At 51.0% G+C, this 15,954-nt stretch overlaps 1 protein-coding gene and 1 long non-coding RNA gene across 10 annotated transcripts in view; one reads left to right on the forward strand and one right to left on the reverse strand.

The window, feature by feature from the left end:
• The window catches only part of PLA2G6 (phospholipase A2 group VI), a 51,361-nt gene that overhangs the window by 14,770 nt on the left and 20,637 nt on the right, over window positions 1-15,954 (reverse strand). For 7 of the 9 annotated variants that reach the window (XM_036237477.1, XM_016161747.2, XM_016161748.2 and 4 more), the window contains 7 exons: window positions 11,428-11,643; window positions 10,225-10,408; window positions 8,531-8,718; window positions 6,465-6,561; window positions 5,154-5,336; window positions 1,993-2,101; window positions 827-997 (listed from right to left, as the gene is read on the reverse strand). In XM_036237477.1, the coding sequence (XP_036093370.1) occupies window positions 827-997; window positions 1,993-2,101; window positions 5,154-5,336; window positions 6,465-6,561; window positions 8,531-8,718; window positions 10,225-10,408; window positions 11,428-11,643 (1,148 nt within the window). The remainder of the gene's footprint in view (window positions 1-826; window positions 998-1,992; window positions 2,102-5,153; window positions 5,337-6,464; window positions 6,562-8,530; window positions 8,719-10,224; window positions 10,409-11,427; window positions 11,644-15,954) is intronic. The other 2 variants (XM_036237480.1, XM_036237479.1) reach the window with 1 other exon arrangement.
• LOC118613784 lies at window positions 2,657-4,161 on the forward strand. Its single transcript, XR_004955864.1, has 3 exons — window positions 2,657-2,745; window positions 2,867-3,029; window positions 3,336-4,161. It is a non-coding gene; the product is annotated as an uncharacterized LOC118613784 (long non-coding RNA).

Consider the following 15,954-nt stretch of genomic DNA (forward strand, 5'->3'; position numbering starts at 1 on the left):
CCCTCTAGGCCCAAGGCATTACCCATCTGACGCTGTGCCCCAGGCCCACCATCCAGCCTGGCTTGGGTGACTGACTGCCTGTAAAATTGAGAGATAAAGATGGAGGGGGGGCGGTGTGCAGGTCCTGGGTGGGGAGGAGGAGGGGAAGCAGGGGGCAGAGCCAGAGGACTAAGCGGCTGCTGGCTCTGCCTCTGCTGAGTTCCAGGCTGGGCTGGGCTATCCTGGCTGGAGGTGCTGGCAGCTGCTTTCCCAACAGCAGAAAATAACTCCACTCCCAAACGATCTAGGGCCCCGGGTGGGCAGCCCGCAGGAGACCCAGAATCTCCTTGGAGGCTGCGACCATGGCAGCAAGGATGCACAGGAGCCGATGCTATTTGCCTGGCCGTGTTCAAGAGCCTGCGTGGGTCAATGAAAGGACAGTGGGGGGCACGCAGGCCTCAGGCCTGACAGAGATTCAGTGGTGTGGCAGAGACACTCTTCACTGAAGCCAAAGGGTCAGGGGCCCCAGGCCCCCTACAGTACTCTTTATTGCCCAGGGGACATGAGTGGCCATTAAAGCACCCACCTTGTGGGTGTCATGACAAATGCCCAGACCTAAGACACGGATCCAGGGTGCCCCCTCAGGGGTCAATAGCCGGTGACCCCACTGGCCTCTGGGCTCTCTGGGCCACTGGCTGTCCCCAAGGCTAACACATCCTGCCATCCTCCCCGCTCATTTCAAGGACTTCCACACTGGGTCCTCATTCCCTTCCAACCAGGAGCTCTGATCTGAGGGCCTGGGAACCGGCTGGAGAGGAGGGATGGCGGGGGGCAGGGGGAGGCCTACCTAGGTCGCTTAGGCAGATCGGTGGGGGCTGAGATCTTTCCAGGGAGAAGGGGTGACGCACCGGCGGTGGCGGCGCGCAGCCCGGCTCCGTGGGGGCTGCTTGGAGGAGTGGGAAGCGGCAGTCAGCCCCTATGGTTCTCAGCAGAGTTAAGAGTGACTTCCTGGTGACAACTTGTCATGGTTTGGGGAGGGGGAGATCGCAGAGAATCAGAAATGATTCAGTATGCAAGTGAGAGGCCCCTCCTCTCCACACACAGTCCCCTCTCCCATCTGCCAGGCTGCCCGGGGACGGGAGGGAATGTGTGACCCCACGGCGCCAGGGCGTGCTGACCCGACAGAGCAGCTTCCGCGGGCCAGGGGAGGCTCTAGGGCGGACCGGGGAGGTGCAAGGAGCAGGACAGTGTATTTTGGGACTCCCTCTTTCCCTTCGCCTCCAGTTGAGAAAGCAGGACCTCCATATTCAGCAATTCTCAAAACAGCTGAATGGAGAGTCCCCTCTCAGAGCTCGAAAGGGACTAACTAGCCAGCCAATGGGCATCTACTCCCATCTAACGGACAGAACTGAAAAGGACGCCACAAGCAGCAGCGCGTGCACACATGCACATGTGCATACATGCACGCTCACGCGCGCTAGCAGGTACACACCCGCAGCAACCTCCGCAGCCCCCTGAAACTCTCCGGAGGGGGCTCAGGGTTTCTGGTGAGGAGGGTCTGCTTTTCCCAGCTCTGAAGCCAAGGCTTACCGGGTGAGCATGTGTTGCATGCAGCACGCCCGTGAGCGGGGGCACGCACGCACACTCGCGCAGTGGCTCCGTCAGTGAATTCTCCAAGGGTGAGAAAGAGGGCTGCTGGGGCTGCTGTCTACACCACCCCTGGCCCCCCTGAATCCTGCCTGGCACCCTGAGGTGAGATGGGCCTCATGGGAGAGGACACTGGCTTGGTAAACGCCTTGGGAGGCTCCATCTATCCGTCAGGGCCCCTGTTCTTGGGGAAATAAAACTTCCCCCCTCGGCTTCCCAGGTCCTCCCAGAAACCCTGTGCAGGGAGCAACGGGGTGTGGGTATGGACAGGATGCTGGCACCAGATGGCAGGGACTTCCTTCCTCCCCAGTCCCGGCACCCCACCCACCCCTGCCCAACGCTTGTCCCATAGTGGCAAGTACATACGTTTGCTCATCTTGGAGGCGATGAATGCGGGACTCTCCCCAAAGTCATTCGGGGTGTCTACCTCTGCCCCGAACACAATGAGGGCCTTGATTATCTCCACATTGTCTTTCTGTTGGGAATGGAGTGAGGTGAAAATATGCAACAGCTCAGGAAAATGAAAAACAGGACCCTGGCCCCTTCCACCTACCCATCAGCTCAGTGGGCCTCTCCTCAGCGCAGGGAGAGACATGCTCCATCAGCCTGAGGTTTTGGAGTCTATGCTGTGAAGGCTGGTGCCCTGACAAGCAGGCTTACACGCATCCCTGAGTAAAGGTTTCATAACCCGGGCAGATACGGGAAGTGATTCACCCAGCCCCCAGCCCCGCCAGCTCCTTCTGAAAGGAAGCAATGCAGCTATGACCCCTGACCCAGGAGCCATGGGGACCTGAAGAGTCAGCTGCTGATGGCTTTCAGGAGCAGCAGGAGAGGAGAGCGAGGAAAGGGAAGGCTCCGAGTAGGTAGCCAATCAAACATCCTTCTGGATGGCAGCCTTCCAGTGCAGCCTCCCTGCACACAGCACCTGCAATTAGCCATCAGGAGGCTGGGTGGGGGCGGGGGCAGGGCAAAGCCCCAAGACTGGCAGGCCAGGTGCTCTGAGCTCTTATCACCTCCTTCTTTTTCTCAGGGTCTGATTTCCTCACCTAGAGAATGAAGAGGTGTGTCTAGAATGCTGTTGTTCCAACACCTGTACCATTAGGATTTACATGGGCACAGGTAAGTATGTGTGTTTTAATCATTAATAATGTAATTCTTTTGTGGTTACTTTTTATTTGTGGCACTGGTTTAACCACTTATAGTAGTGACATAACACTTTCTTCAAAAAAAAAAATTTAAGTATAAAAGCAAGCCAACTCAGAGAGACGATGAAGTACACCGACCGTTAAGTGGTTCACGAACGCGCTCCAAGCGGGGAAGACGGCATTGCGTGTGACGAGCGTGGGAAACAATGAAGTACCTCAGCTATTCTCAGAGCAAGACCTGTGGACGCCCGTGAACGTGTGAGTCCCTTTTAGAAGGTTCACGAGTTAAAACTGTTTTTGCAAAAAATGCCAAGATGCTTGCCCTTTGCACTGTGCTGACTTAGGCACCGATGGTGTAAAAATAATGGTGACTACGATTGCAGGTGCCTGAGCGCTAAGCAAGGCAGAGGCACCGAACTGTCGCCGTGAGTCTCCTTACTCTCTGCCACGCGCTCACAGTCAAAATAAATAAATAAATTTTAAAAAGCCAGTTTTGCTTAAGAATTCCCTTGATGAAGCAGTAAGACCTGCTAATTTTCTTAAATTTCGTGTATTCTGTGTCAGGGAACTGAATTTCTGTGGCATGACAAAGTATGATGGAGTCTTGAGAAAAAGCACTGTGGAACTGTTTGCGTTGAGAGCAGAACTAGCTGCTTTTTTTCACGGAACACCGTTTTTACTTGAGAGGACGACGGGCAAACTACAGTTGTTCAGCCTCGGGTATTGAGAAGACATTGTCCCAAAGATGAAAGCAGTGAGCCTGTCGCTTCAAGAAAAACAACTGGCAGTATTTTGTGCCAATGATAAATTTCAAGCTTTCAAACAAATATTGGAATTTCAGAAAACTCGTATATGCCATGATGGGCTTGGCAGTTTCCTAAAATTTAAAGACGTTTCTGATGAGATTGATGGTGATATTTACAAATGTGGGTTTTTGATACTGTGTAATGAAATGGGCCAACATTTTTGGAAGCTATGCATACTCAGTGAACCAGTATTTACCAAGGACAACACAAAATCATTCCTGGGTGAAAGAGCTACGCAAAGTGCAAGAGATACCAGTGGATTTTAACATAAAAAAGTATAAAAAGTCCCTAGAGATTGTTTCAGAGTGTCCACTCCAACCAACTTGTCAGAAACTACCCCTTGCTGAGTTTTGGTGCAATATCAAAGAATAGCCACAATTATCTGAAAAGATGTAACTATGTATCTTTTCCAACTATGTAACTATGTGAGGCCACATTTTCTTTATATTTTTCAACATATCCAATAATATTCTACAACAGAATAAATGTAGCAGAAGAGAATCCACACGTCTTTTCTGAAGCTGAGTATTAAAAAGATTTGCAAAAATATAAAATAATGCCAACTCTTCTCAATTATTTTTTGTTTTGGGAAAGAAAAAGTTGTTTTTCATTAAAAATGTTATTTACATTAGCATGCAATTGGTAAATTATGGTTATTTGTGAGTGAATTAATAAGTATTTTGAAATTTTCTCACTTTTAATTTCTAACGTGGTAAGTATAGATATATAAAATTCATATAAAAATTCAAAAAGTTTTTGAGATCCCCAATAATTTTAAGAGTATAAAGGGACCAAACAGACCAAAACATTTGAGAACCACTGAACTGGAAAATCCTAAGGGCCCATTCAGTACTAAAAACGTCCATGGTTTATTTATAATTTCAGCCTCTTAGGCAACTTTGTTCTACAATCGTGACCTGTGGTATAAAACAGGATGTCTCTGAATTTGTCTTAAATCGACTTCTAGAGTCCCAGGGGCCTCTCTCGTTCTAACATTCTGAGACTTATTACACAGACTTATGTACACGCAGTGTTACTATGGTTACGTGCACATAAACACAGACACGTGTCTAACACAATAACACTCCCTCCCCTGCACTTGATCTGTTCATACTGTAGTTAGCTGTCTAACCGGATTGGAGAGCCCTAAAAGCAGGAATGTGTAACAGACCCACAAGCGTGACCAACACCTACCACGGCCCCCAGACGCATAAGCCGGCCCTGCCGTCCGGGGGGCTCGGAGTCTAACAGGGAGATGAGCTCAGTATGCAGGTGAATGCTGTTCCCTAAAAACGCAGGGGAGGAGAACTAACGGCTGTGGGCGCTCACCCTGTGCCAGGTACTGTGTCGTTTAGATATCCCTCGCAGTGACCGAGTGCCTGCCAGGTGGGTATCGGCACCTCCACTTTCCGGATGGGAAACCAAGGCTGACAGGGGACATGAATTGCCCAAGGCCACAGTCAGTAGCCAGAGTTGTACTTTCCCCTCTCGCACCACAAGCGAGTGTCACGTGGGGGGACGGGAGCGAGGGGGGCCAGGGCACGGAAGGAGCGGCGCTGGCGGGCAGCAGGCTCACCGACATGGCCAGGTGCAGCGGCGTGTTGCCGTGCTCTCCGCGCGCGTTCGCGTTGGCCCCGTAGGTCAGCAGCACCATGACACAGTCGTGGCGCTCACGCATCACCGCCACGTGCAGGGCTGTGTTCCCCGCGGAGCTGGTGCCGTTCACGTCGCAGCCTCGTTTCAGCAGCATGCGGGCCATCTGTGGAGACAGGGTCCAGGCCCCAGTCAGTGGCGCGCTCGGGGCAGCTGTGGCCTGCGGCGCCTGGCGGCACCTGGGCACTGCCACTTCCTCGGAGGCCTCCAGGTGCTGGGCCTCTGAGAGCTCCAGCACTGGAGGAGCCCGGGCGGCAGGCCCCAGTTCTGGGGGTGGCCCTCAACCTTGGCTCCCACAGCATCAGCACCCCCAGAACTATGGGACAAAGAGCTGAAGATGTGCCGACTGTTTTAAGGGGCTTCCAGGTCGTTCCTTGGAGCTCACAGGACCCCATCCCTCCCTGCAGAGGGACCTGGCAACACCCCGCCCTGCTCACCTGGCAGTTTTGGGGAGCCTGGGGCCATGGAGAGCAGCCTGGACTTTTGAGACCAACAACGGGAACCCTGAGCTCAACCCTGCTTCACCCCAGTCGTCTGTGCTTGGGAGGGTCACTGTACCCCTCCGCACCTCAGCTTTCTTTGCTGTGACATGGGAATGCAAGTCCCTACCTCACAGAGTGTGGTGACAATGAATGACAAAACATACGTGAAAGGGCCTGACTTGGTGGCTAGCTCCTGGTATGAAGAAGGTCCCTTCGGAGGTTGGTATCTCCTCCCTCCTGGCCCATCACGGTTATGAGCAGCCATGATCTTTAGGGCCATCCAGTGCACTGCCAAGCTGTGCTTCCTGGAGGCGAAAGACCAGAGGCCTCCATCCTCCCAGGGGGACAAAGTGTGGCTTAGTGGCTTAGGGAGACGCCTCAGAGGAGATGCCCGACTAGCCTCTCTGCGGATGCAGCGAGAGCCAGTACTGTCACCACCATCATCCGCCACCTTCTGTTTATGAAGCACTTGCCAATTTACAAAGAATTTCCTCATGCACCACCTCACTGACCTCACAACGCTTCCAGGGACAGGCCGTAGGAACCCCAATTCATACAGGAAGCTGCACAGGGGACACCATCACTGTGCCAGTGAGCCTTAGAGCAACATGAGGACGTCACCTCTCCTTGGGTTTGCCTGCCTGGGGCCCGCTACGAGATCGGTTCCCCCCGCCAAGTGCATCCTCAGGGACCCGCCTCAGGTAGCTCAGGACCTGGTCCCTGCCCACCCCCCCCCCCCCGACTCAGCCTACCTCTGCGTTCTTGGCCCAGTGCAGGGGGCTGGCTCCATAGCGAGGGTCTTTGCTGTGTATCTGGTTGCTGTCCATGCTGATGATCATTTCAGCACACCTGGGGAGAGAGGAGCCCTGGAGGAGTGAGGAAGGCCGAGGGCCACCTGGCTCTGGAAGAGGTCATGACTGGGGGCTTCATCTATTGGTTAGGGAGAGTTTCTGAAAATAAAGTTGCAATAAAACCAACCAGCACGAATACCATGGTATGTCTAGGGTACTTGAGCCCCTCAAGGCATAGCTCAAGCCCCTTCCTCCAGGAAGCCTTCCCTGATAACTCCAATTAGTAATGATCACTCTTACTGGTACTGGCTCTAGAGTCAGACAGGCTTGCGGTCAAACCTCAGCTTCTGCACTAGTGACCTCTGGAAAGTCCATCTGCAACATGGGGACAGTCCTAATAGGACTGGGTGGAGATTAAGGGAAACGAGATATTTCAGTACCTGGTTCTGTGCCTGGCACACAGCCGCCCTCTGCCCGCCGACCCCCCGCTGTTGCTGTTCCATGCAGGGACTGTATCCCGGAGGAGGCAGAGAGCTGGGTGGTTATGAGCACAGCCGCTCCCACCTCTAGAGTATAAGCAAAGGAACTGAGCAGGGGCTCGGGTAGGTATCGGTGCGCCGCTGATTACGACAGCACTACGCACAAGAGCCAAGAGGTGGAAGCGACTCAAGCATCCGCTGACAGAAGAATGGAAAAGCAAAATGTCGTGGCATATCCAGTGGAGTGTTATTCTGCCTGAAGAAGGAAGGAGATTCTGATCCATGCCACGACGCTAACAACCCGTGAAGAGTAAGTGGAACTCGAGTGCCAGACCAAACCCGGCTCCCTGTGAAGCTCGGCCCAGTTCACGCAAACAGCACAGGGGCTCCCAGACGAGCTGGGAGGCAACCACTCTTGGAAACCCTAACATCGTGGTTCTTAGCGTACGGTGGCGGTGACAGAGAGATGTCCCCACTGGGGTCCCGTGGGAACATGGCTGTGTGCAGCAGTAGGGCGCATCCAAGGTATGAGATGACTTGCATCATCACGCACACATTGAGCCTTTTGATCTAAGCCAGGTCCACAAGGGAGGCCTGGGTGGGGCGGAGAGGGAACACGGCTGAGGGCGTCTGACCTGAGGAGGGAGCCACCTGGACAATACTAGGGTCCTGGAAGGAACCTGGACCAAGCAGGTGACTGGGGCTTAGCACAGTGTCAGGGACTGAGGGACCAAATGACTCATTCATTCATTCACTCATTCTAGATACTCTACCTGCTGGGGAATATTTTGAGATAGTCATCTCTTTCATCCCATTCCCCCCACTCCCCCCACTCCTTCCCTGCACACACACACACACACACACACACACACACACACACACACACACATCACACACACACACCACACAGAGAAGAATTCTCCCGAGACCAGGGTTTCCCAGCTCTGAGAAGAAAGGAAGAAATGAGAGTGTTCTAGAGCTCCCTGAAACGTAGGCCTGGCACCTGTGTCCCAGCAGTGCCACCAGCCAAGAAGGACAAATGCATCCGGGCAGACGGGGCCCTGGGCCACCCTGCCAAGCATTCCTGGGCTTTGAGTCGGCCTCGGAAGCTGGGAGCGCTGCCGCGGTGAAGGGGTTCAGACTGGGCTGGAGGGGGAAGAGGGCCCAGGTCGGCAGGCCCTTCCCGCCTCGGGGTTGCATGACGTTCTAACACTGGAGCCCCAGCCCCAGCTCCTGGGACCCCCAGGGAAAATTAAGTTTGTTTTCCTCCAGTCTGGTAGAAGGAGGTTCACAGTCGGAAACTAGGGTGCATGAGAGAACAATTTTTAAAGTTTCACTCTCTACACAGCGGAGTTCATGGACTGATAGTCACACCCCTACACATTTACCGAGCACTTTCTTCATGCCAGGCCAGCTCTTGGTGCCAGTTTCTCATCCGCACCTAATAAGCCTATGGACGTCACTGCTCAGGACAGGCCGTGAGAGAGCTGCGGCCGCACCAGCCACGCGGGACAGCGGTGGGGGCGGGGGCGGGGAGCGAGGTCTTACCCCTTCTGGGAGAACTTCATGGCCGTGTGGATGGGGTAGCCGCCGGGCCCCAGGATGTTGCACCGGGCATTGCACAGCAGCAGCACGCGGACCATCTCCTGCTTCCCCATCTGGCAGGCCAGGTGCAGCGGGGTCTGCCCCTGGTTGTTCATCTGGTTCAGGCCGGCAGACGCATTCTTCCCTAGAAGCTGGCGGCGCCACAGTGGTGTGGGCTGCAGCCCAGCACGGAAGCCCCTGCACGCCCCTCCCCTGACACCCACCGGGACAGTCTCTCTCCAGGACTGAGGGGAAGGGAAGCGGGACTCCACAAGAACACTGAGAAGAACTTAAAGAGAAGCAACGAAGAAGGGAGGACGTGGAGGGAAAAAGAGAGCTGACCGAGCCAGTGCTGGCTGGGGCACTGGTCTGGCATGGTGGTGGCACGTATGAGAAATTCTGACTCAAACTTAAAATGCGGTGTACCCAGGGATGGCACTGGGGGCCGAGAGCAGGGGAGTGATTCTTGCTTCCCATTATATACCCTTCTGTCCTGCTTGAATTTTTTTTGCTATGTGCAGATATCATTTTTTTCAATTAAAAAAAAATACATGTATTAAAAAGCAAGCTGGGAGACTTCTGTTTCCTCAGCTGAAGGCCGTCTCCCTGAGGTTAAACGCGACCTCTGTGAGTTCCCGTATGACCAGCTGAGCCTGTCAGCAGCCTGGGGACACAGCAGGGAGGCCCGACTCCTCACAGTCCTGTGGCCCTCCCTGGGCACACTTACTGTCACTGAACTTGTTTCTTTAGCGAAGAGAGGAGGATAGTGAGCGACCCCCACCCACAGAGGGTATTCTGAAAATTAACGAAAACATACAGGACACCCAGGCACGAGACTGGCGTACGATAAGGGGCGCGTACTGTTGTACGTGACGGCGGATGGTGCGTGCCCTCTGCCCGCAGCAGGATGTGCACGGCCCTGCGCCGGGCACACAGCAGGTTCTCAGGCAGGGTGGAGCGCCACAGTGGGGGCAGAACCCCCGTCCCCAAGAACACTAAATCATGTCTAGAATCGTGTAGTTCCGTTCTGAGGCCAAGGCAGAGACAAGGGTATACCTTTAGAGGAATCTTCTCATTCCAGGCAATAAAATATTGTCCAGTATTCTGCCTTTTCTAATATTTAAAATAGCCTTTTAATAAAATCACTGGATCTATGCACCCACAATTTTAATTTTTCTGCCCAGCTAATGAAACTGAACAGAAGGAGTGCTTCTGGCACAAAGGCCCGAAGGAGGCAGATGGAGTTTTGTTGTTTTGAGTTTCTATGAAAAGTTCAACTCAGGTCCCACTGGGCCACATGTGCCTCCAGGCAGGGGTTGAAGTGAATTCACCCGGCGCAGGGGTCCACACTGGAGCTGCTCAGGAAGAGCTGAACTCAACTCGCAGTCGGGGCTGGGCCTTGAGTATAGTTTGCTGGGTTGGAGGGCTTTCCCAGGGTTGTCAGAGCAAAGTGGCCAAGGATGTGTCTCCTTGACAAATGTGGGGAGGGAAGAATGGGGTGTGGGGGGGCGCATCCTCCAAAAAGAAGCTCTGGCCTCTAGGGGCAAGCAGGGACAGTGAGAGGCCCAGAGTGACATCTGAGCTCAGGGGTCCAAAGAGAGCTGTGGGCACAGTGAAGTATCCCTGGTATTAGTTGCGCTATCTCCGCCTCTGCTCACCTGCAGCACGTGGGAATTGTCACCCTGGACGGCATAATGGAAGGCCGTCTCTCCGTTGTTGTCGGTGACGTCCATCTGGGCATGGCAGTACTGCACCAGCTCCACCAGGATCTCCCCGTCACCCTTGCGGCAGGCCAGGTGCAGGGGCGTGCAGCCCTCCTCATTCTCCGTGCTGTTGGCGCAGCTGCGGGGAGGGCCAGGGAGGTGAGTGGACGTGGCATGCGGTGGGCGGGGCGCTGAGAAACCCGAGTGCGGAATTGGGAAGTGGGCTAGGAGCTCAAGAGCACTCATGTCATGCTCAAGTTGGCTGGTTCAAACTCAGGGCTGAGTGGCAATTTATCTGTATCTGATGTGATTCATACCAGTTTTTAGGTCAGGTTGCACCTCTGTATGGGAGATGTGCCCCAGGGCCACGCCCAGCCTGAAGCGGGCCGTGGGTGGCACAGAAAGGACGCAGAGGGCAGAAATCTCACTACCCTTAAGGGCAAGTCACTTAACTCCTCTGGAGTTCAATATCCTCCTGTACGAAAAAACATAAACACTACCTGCCACGCCTACCCTAGGAAATGGACAGTGATAAGATTAAATGCCTGATGTTCAAGAACGGGCCTGTTGACTGTAAAGGGCAGCCCGGACTTCTGAGCTTTGGGCCTGGGAGCTGACGTGAGCGGGAAGGAGGATCAAAGGCGGCGTGGCTACCTCAGGGCAAGAGCGCAGCCCAAGTCCTGTGACCAGCAGGGTAGCTTCACCCCGGCGCCATCCAATGATAGGCGTGTTGGCTGAATGAATGTATGAAAGTAAGTGGTCCAGCTCCCAGGGGGGCGGCCAGACCGGTGAGAGGAGACCTCGAGGATCTGAAGCCTCTTCAGCCTCTCTGGCTGAGTGACCCTGCACAGGTCACATAACCTCTCACCGGGATGACAATACATCAAGGGTTTTGGGGGAGGATTCGAGTTCGTGGTGAGTATCGAACAGCTACCACGGGCCTGGTACCTGGTAGGTATTCCAGAAATGTTACATTTCTCCTTCTGACCTCAGCCAGCATCCCTATGCTCCAACCCGGAGGCAGTGCTGCCGCTGTTTAACTCAAATGTTCTGGGAAACCTTCGAGTTTATGGAGGGGAACTGAGGCGGGATGGGGAGATTCCCCACGGCCCCGCCATCCACATGCACACTCTACCAAGCGTCCCGTCCCCCTCCAACCTGATGATGCGGCTGTGATGGAAGCACTCTCGGATCCCCAACTCCACCGCCAAGTGGGCCACCGACCAGCTGGGGTGGCTGCGGATGAGGTCGGTCAGCTGCTGCAGGACCTCCGTGTGCAGGATGTGGGAGGAGCTCTCGTAGAAGGGCGGCAACTGGGACGAATAGTACTGGAAGTTGACCAGGGCATCGGCCTCCGTGTCCAGCTGGAAGAGTCTGAGCAGCCAGGACCAAGGAGGAAAATATGGAAGTGAAGCCTGGGGTCCCTAAGAGTAAGCGGCTGTCTGCCCCCAGCTGTGCGCTTACCCACTCCAGCCGGTCGCCCTACTCCTACCCCCGCCACATCGAACATGGAGTCGGGACTTTCTTTTCACTTGAACATATTTCCTTTTCTTTCTTGCCTTTTTAAAAATATCACCCTGCGGTGCTTTTAAATTTTATTTTACCGAATTCCTGTCACGTCCACTTTCTAATTTGACTACCACATCGGAGAGCCCCGGCCTCAAGTCCCCAGTCGCTCACACAGTCAGAAGGAAATGAGAGCTGTTTAACCTAAATGTCCAGCAACAGAACGTTACATATAAATTGTGGTACATCTGTGTGGTAGAATATTATACATCCAGGAAAGTGACATATTAAAAGACCAGGGAAATGTTATTTTGTGATGTTACGTTACAAAGCAGGATACAAATTTTGTATGATACGTGATCTAAACTATTTTTAAAAAGACTGAAAGGAAGTATGTCAAAACGTGCATGATAGGATAATTTAAAAGTTCTTTATCCATTTCTGTCATTTCCAAATTTTCTACGAGTCTATAAATTTTTATAATCAGAGAGAAAAGTTTCATTCACTTTTAAAGAGTCATGTTTGAGCTGAAGATCTGCTATTAAGTTGCTGTGCAACCCTGGAAAAACCTCTTCGCTCTCTGAGCCCTATGTGAAACATGAGACTCATTGTCCTACCTATCTCACAGAGGTACCGCAAGGACCAGATGTGACAGCAACGTAAAAGCACTTCAAAAACTGTAATAATTACATGTCGGTGATGTTACCTGAAGTTCTGACCAGGGTTTCCAACATGCCAGGTTTTCTTCCTACACAACTCTGCAAGCCCAGCAGCCAGCCAGGGTCTAGTGGAGGTAACGCCTGGGAAGCACGAGCCAGCGCGATGGGGCCACCCTGCTCTTTCCCAGAGACAGCAACTGCTGAGCACGTGACCGGTGCCTGTCATTGTTCTAACTGAAGGGTAAATGAATGAACAAAACGGGCAACATGCCCTGCCCTCCTGAAGCCCACTTTCTCATGGGGCAGGAGATCAACAAAATGGGAAAGGCAAAAACCCAAGTAAGGGCGTACGCGAAATGGCCTATCAGGTAAAAAGTGCTATAGAAAAAAACAAAACAAGCAACAGAGGGGGACATGGAAGGGCCATTCCTCGTTGTCCCTGGCTGGCTTTTGTTTCATCTCACCAACCTCTTGACATCGGAGTGCTCCACATCGAATGCTGCTGTGTCAGATATAATGACAACTGAAAACTGGTCACTGGATTTGGCACCATTGAGGCATGGAGTGACCTTGATGAGAGTACTTTTGGTGGCGTGTGGGAAACAAAGCCTGACTGGGAGGGGTTTAAGAAAGAACCGATGTGAGAAATTGGAGACAGTGTGTACAAACGATGTGGAGTTTTCTGTAGAGGGGGCGAATGAAGGTGGCTGATAGGGAAAGTGTAAGCAGGCTTTTGAATGCTGATGGGAATAATCCAAAAGAGAACAGGATCTCTCTGAGGACTTCCATTTCCATTAAATGCAGTGGACAAGGTAACACGAACCAGATCGCCTGCTGAGGACTACCAGAAATGCTAGATAAAATATAAAAGCATCTGCTTGAGGCACTGGATACCTAATCAGAGAGAGAAGAGATCATGGAAATCCAGGAAGTCGGCCTGGTATTTAGGATGCTGTTAACTTGAGAGGCTGAAAGGACACACATTAACAATCTCATGGGCTCAGAGGACAGGGATTGGAGGCCAAGGGTCTACAAAAGGGAGAGCCCTAATGACCACCTTTTACTCTGGGTCGGGACCCTGAAAGTCTACACCCTAGGAATAAGGGTGGGTTACGAGGAGACAGATCCTCACAGGGACTGCGGCTCAGCCACAGATAACTTCAGTTCTAGAAACTGGACTAAGGTTATCCTGAGTGAGCTGTTCCCAGGTACTCGTGAGAAGCAAACATAAAGGAAATATGAAACTAGGCTTCGAATTATTTCTACAAGCATTGTTGCAAACCCAAGGTCAGGCACATAATCAAAACTCACCAGGCACGTGAGGAGATACGACAACATGAAAGAAAACCAACAGAAAGATCTATAACAGGGGCGGGGCTGGGAGGCTGCGAATATTAAAGTTATCTGACAGACTTTACAATAACTGTGATAAGATCCAAGAGGATAAAATAAAAGATGTATAATTTTGGCAAAGAACTTTTTTTAACTTATTAAAAAAGAACCAAGTGGAAATTATGGAATTAAAAAATGTCATTGTCAAAATTAAGAACTCAATGGCTAGATATAAATAGCAGATTAGACAATGCTGAAGAGAAAACTAGTGAACAGGAGATAGGTCAGAAAGGAGTAATCGGAATAAAGCATGGAGAGACAAAAGCTTGGAAAATGCAAGAAAGTAGATAAAAGATATAGAACATATCATAGAAAGAGCTAACAGACATGTCAATGGAGTCACAAAAACAAAATAGAAGAATTGGACGGAAGCCATATGTGAAGATTAATAACTGTGAACTTCCAAAATTGATGAAAACCATTGATTTAAAATACCCTGTGAGCCTTCTTCCACCAAAAAAGAAAAGAAAGGAAAATAAATCTATACTTAGGGACCTCTGCAGATTTTAAAACATGGCCCCAGATTCTTTGACTCTCCTCCCATTGGGAGAGAATTTATGTCTCTTTACCCTTTAATCCAGCTCTGTAACTGCTTTACTAGTAGAATATAGTAGAAGTGATGCTGCCCTAGTTTCTAGACCAAGGCCTTAAGGAACTGGAAGCTTCTACCTCGTTTTCTCTTGGGACCTAGCCATCATACCACAGGGAAGCTGAAGCCCCCATGGAGATGACTGTTGGCCCTGGGCCCTTAGCCCCGTATGAACTCCCAGCCAAGAGCCAGTGCCACTTGCCAGTTGGGAGTGAATATTCTTAAAAGTGGATCCTGCAGTCAAGCCACCCCACCTAAGGCCATGTAGGACAGAACTGGACCTTTTCCACTGAGCTCCACTCAAATTGCAGATTTGCGAGCTAAGTTACTGATAATGTTTTCAAATACTAGGTTTGGGCAGTAGTCTGTAACACAGCAGTACTGGAGAATGACGCATAGTGGGGAATAAATTGTAACATAGCAATAATTGATGTGCCATATTACAACTGCTAAAAACAAAAGGCAAAGAGAAAATATGATAAATAGCAGAGGGAAAAAAGGTTATCTTCAAAGAGCAACCATTTGACTGACAGCTGGCTCCTCAACAATGGGAGCTGGAGATAATGATGGAATTACATCCTTAAAGACCTAAAAGGAATGCCATTGAGAATTTGATACTGAGTAAAAAAGAAACCTTCAAGTATGAAGTTGAAAGTACAACATTTTATCAGAGAGAGAGACAGAGAGAGACTGTCCTTAGCTGACCTAAACAAAAGGAAATATAAAATATTTTCGTCAAGCAGAAGGAACTTGATCCCAGATAGATGGTCAAAGATAAAGATGCAGAAAAAAATGAAGCACCATGAAAACGGTAAATATGTTGGTGAATCTAAATAAATATTGACAGTATGTCTTATTGGGTTTAAAATAAAAATATTAATAAAAAACTGCACATGGCATAGAAACCTGGAGGGGGCTAAATGCAGTTAAAATGTTCTGAGACCTGTTTATTATTCTGGAAGATTCTAAAGTACCAATTATACTTCAGTAAGGCCAAGGATGTCTGTTACAATCTCTAAGGTTCTATCAAGAACTGTGAAGGGTTTCAGATTTTACCCTAGTTGCAAACAAGTTAGCCTGACACAGTTTCATGGATGCTGGCAGGAGACACAAGATTCCTGGATCAAAGACAAAGGGCAATTTATTACTCACGGCCATAACAGCAGCCAGAGTATCAGCATTTGTGCCAATTCCCTGGGATCCAGTTCCCACAGGGTGACATGAAGAGGGTCAAGTGACACCTGCTCATGTTGCATTAGAAGAGAGAAACCCTGAGTGCAGGGAACTTGAATCTTTTATAATTATCAATAAGCAAATCTGTCTAAGCTCTGCTCTGAAGGAAGATGTTATCTTTATTATATAGGAGAGTAAACCTACCCTCTGCTCTCCAAAGAGACTCCATCTCTATCTTCTCTGTCTTCTAAAGCTATTCATATACAAACATCCTTGTAAAGATAGCCTGGAGAAAAGGTAGTCAGTGTTTCTGCTTGTGAGATGTACAAAAACATGAGAGACCCAAGGAGAATTGTCTCTAATAGC

The sequence above is a fragment of the Rousettus aegyptiacus genome, unplaced genomic scaffold (genome assembly GCF_014176215.1).
Source record: "Rousettus aegyptiacus isolate mRouAeg1 unplaced genomic scaffold, mRouAeg1.p scaffold_m13_p_2, whole genome shotgun sequence".
NCBI lineage: Eukaryota > Metazoa > Chordata > Mammalia > Chiroptera > Pteropodidae > Rousettus > Rousettus aegyptiacus.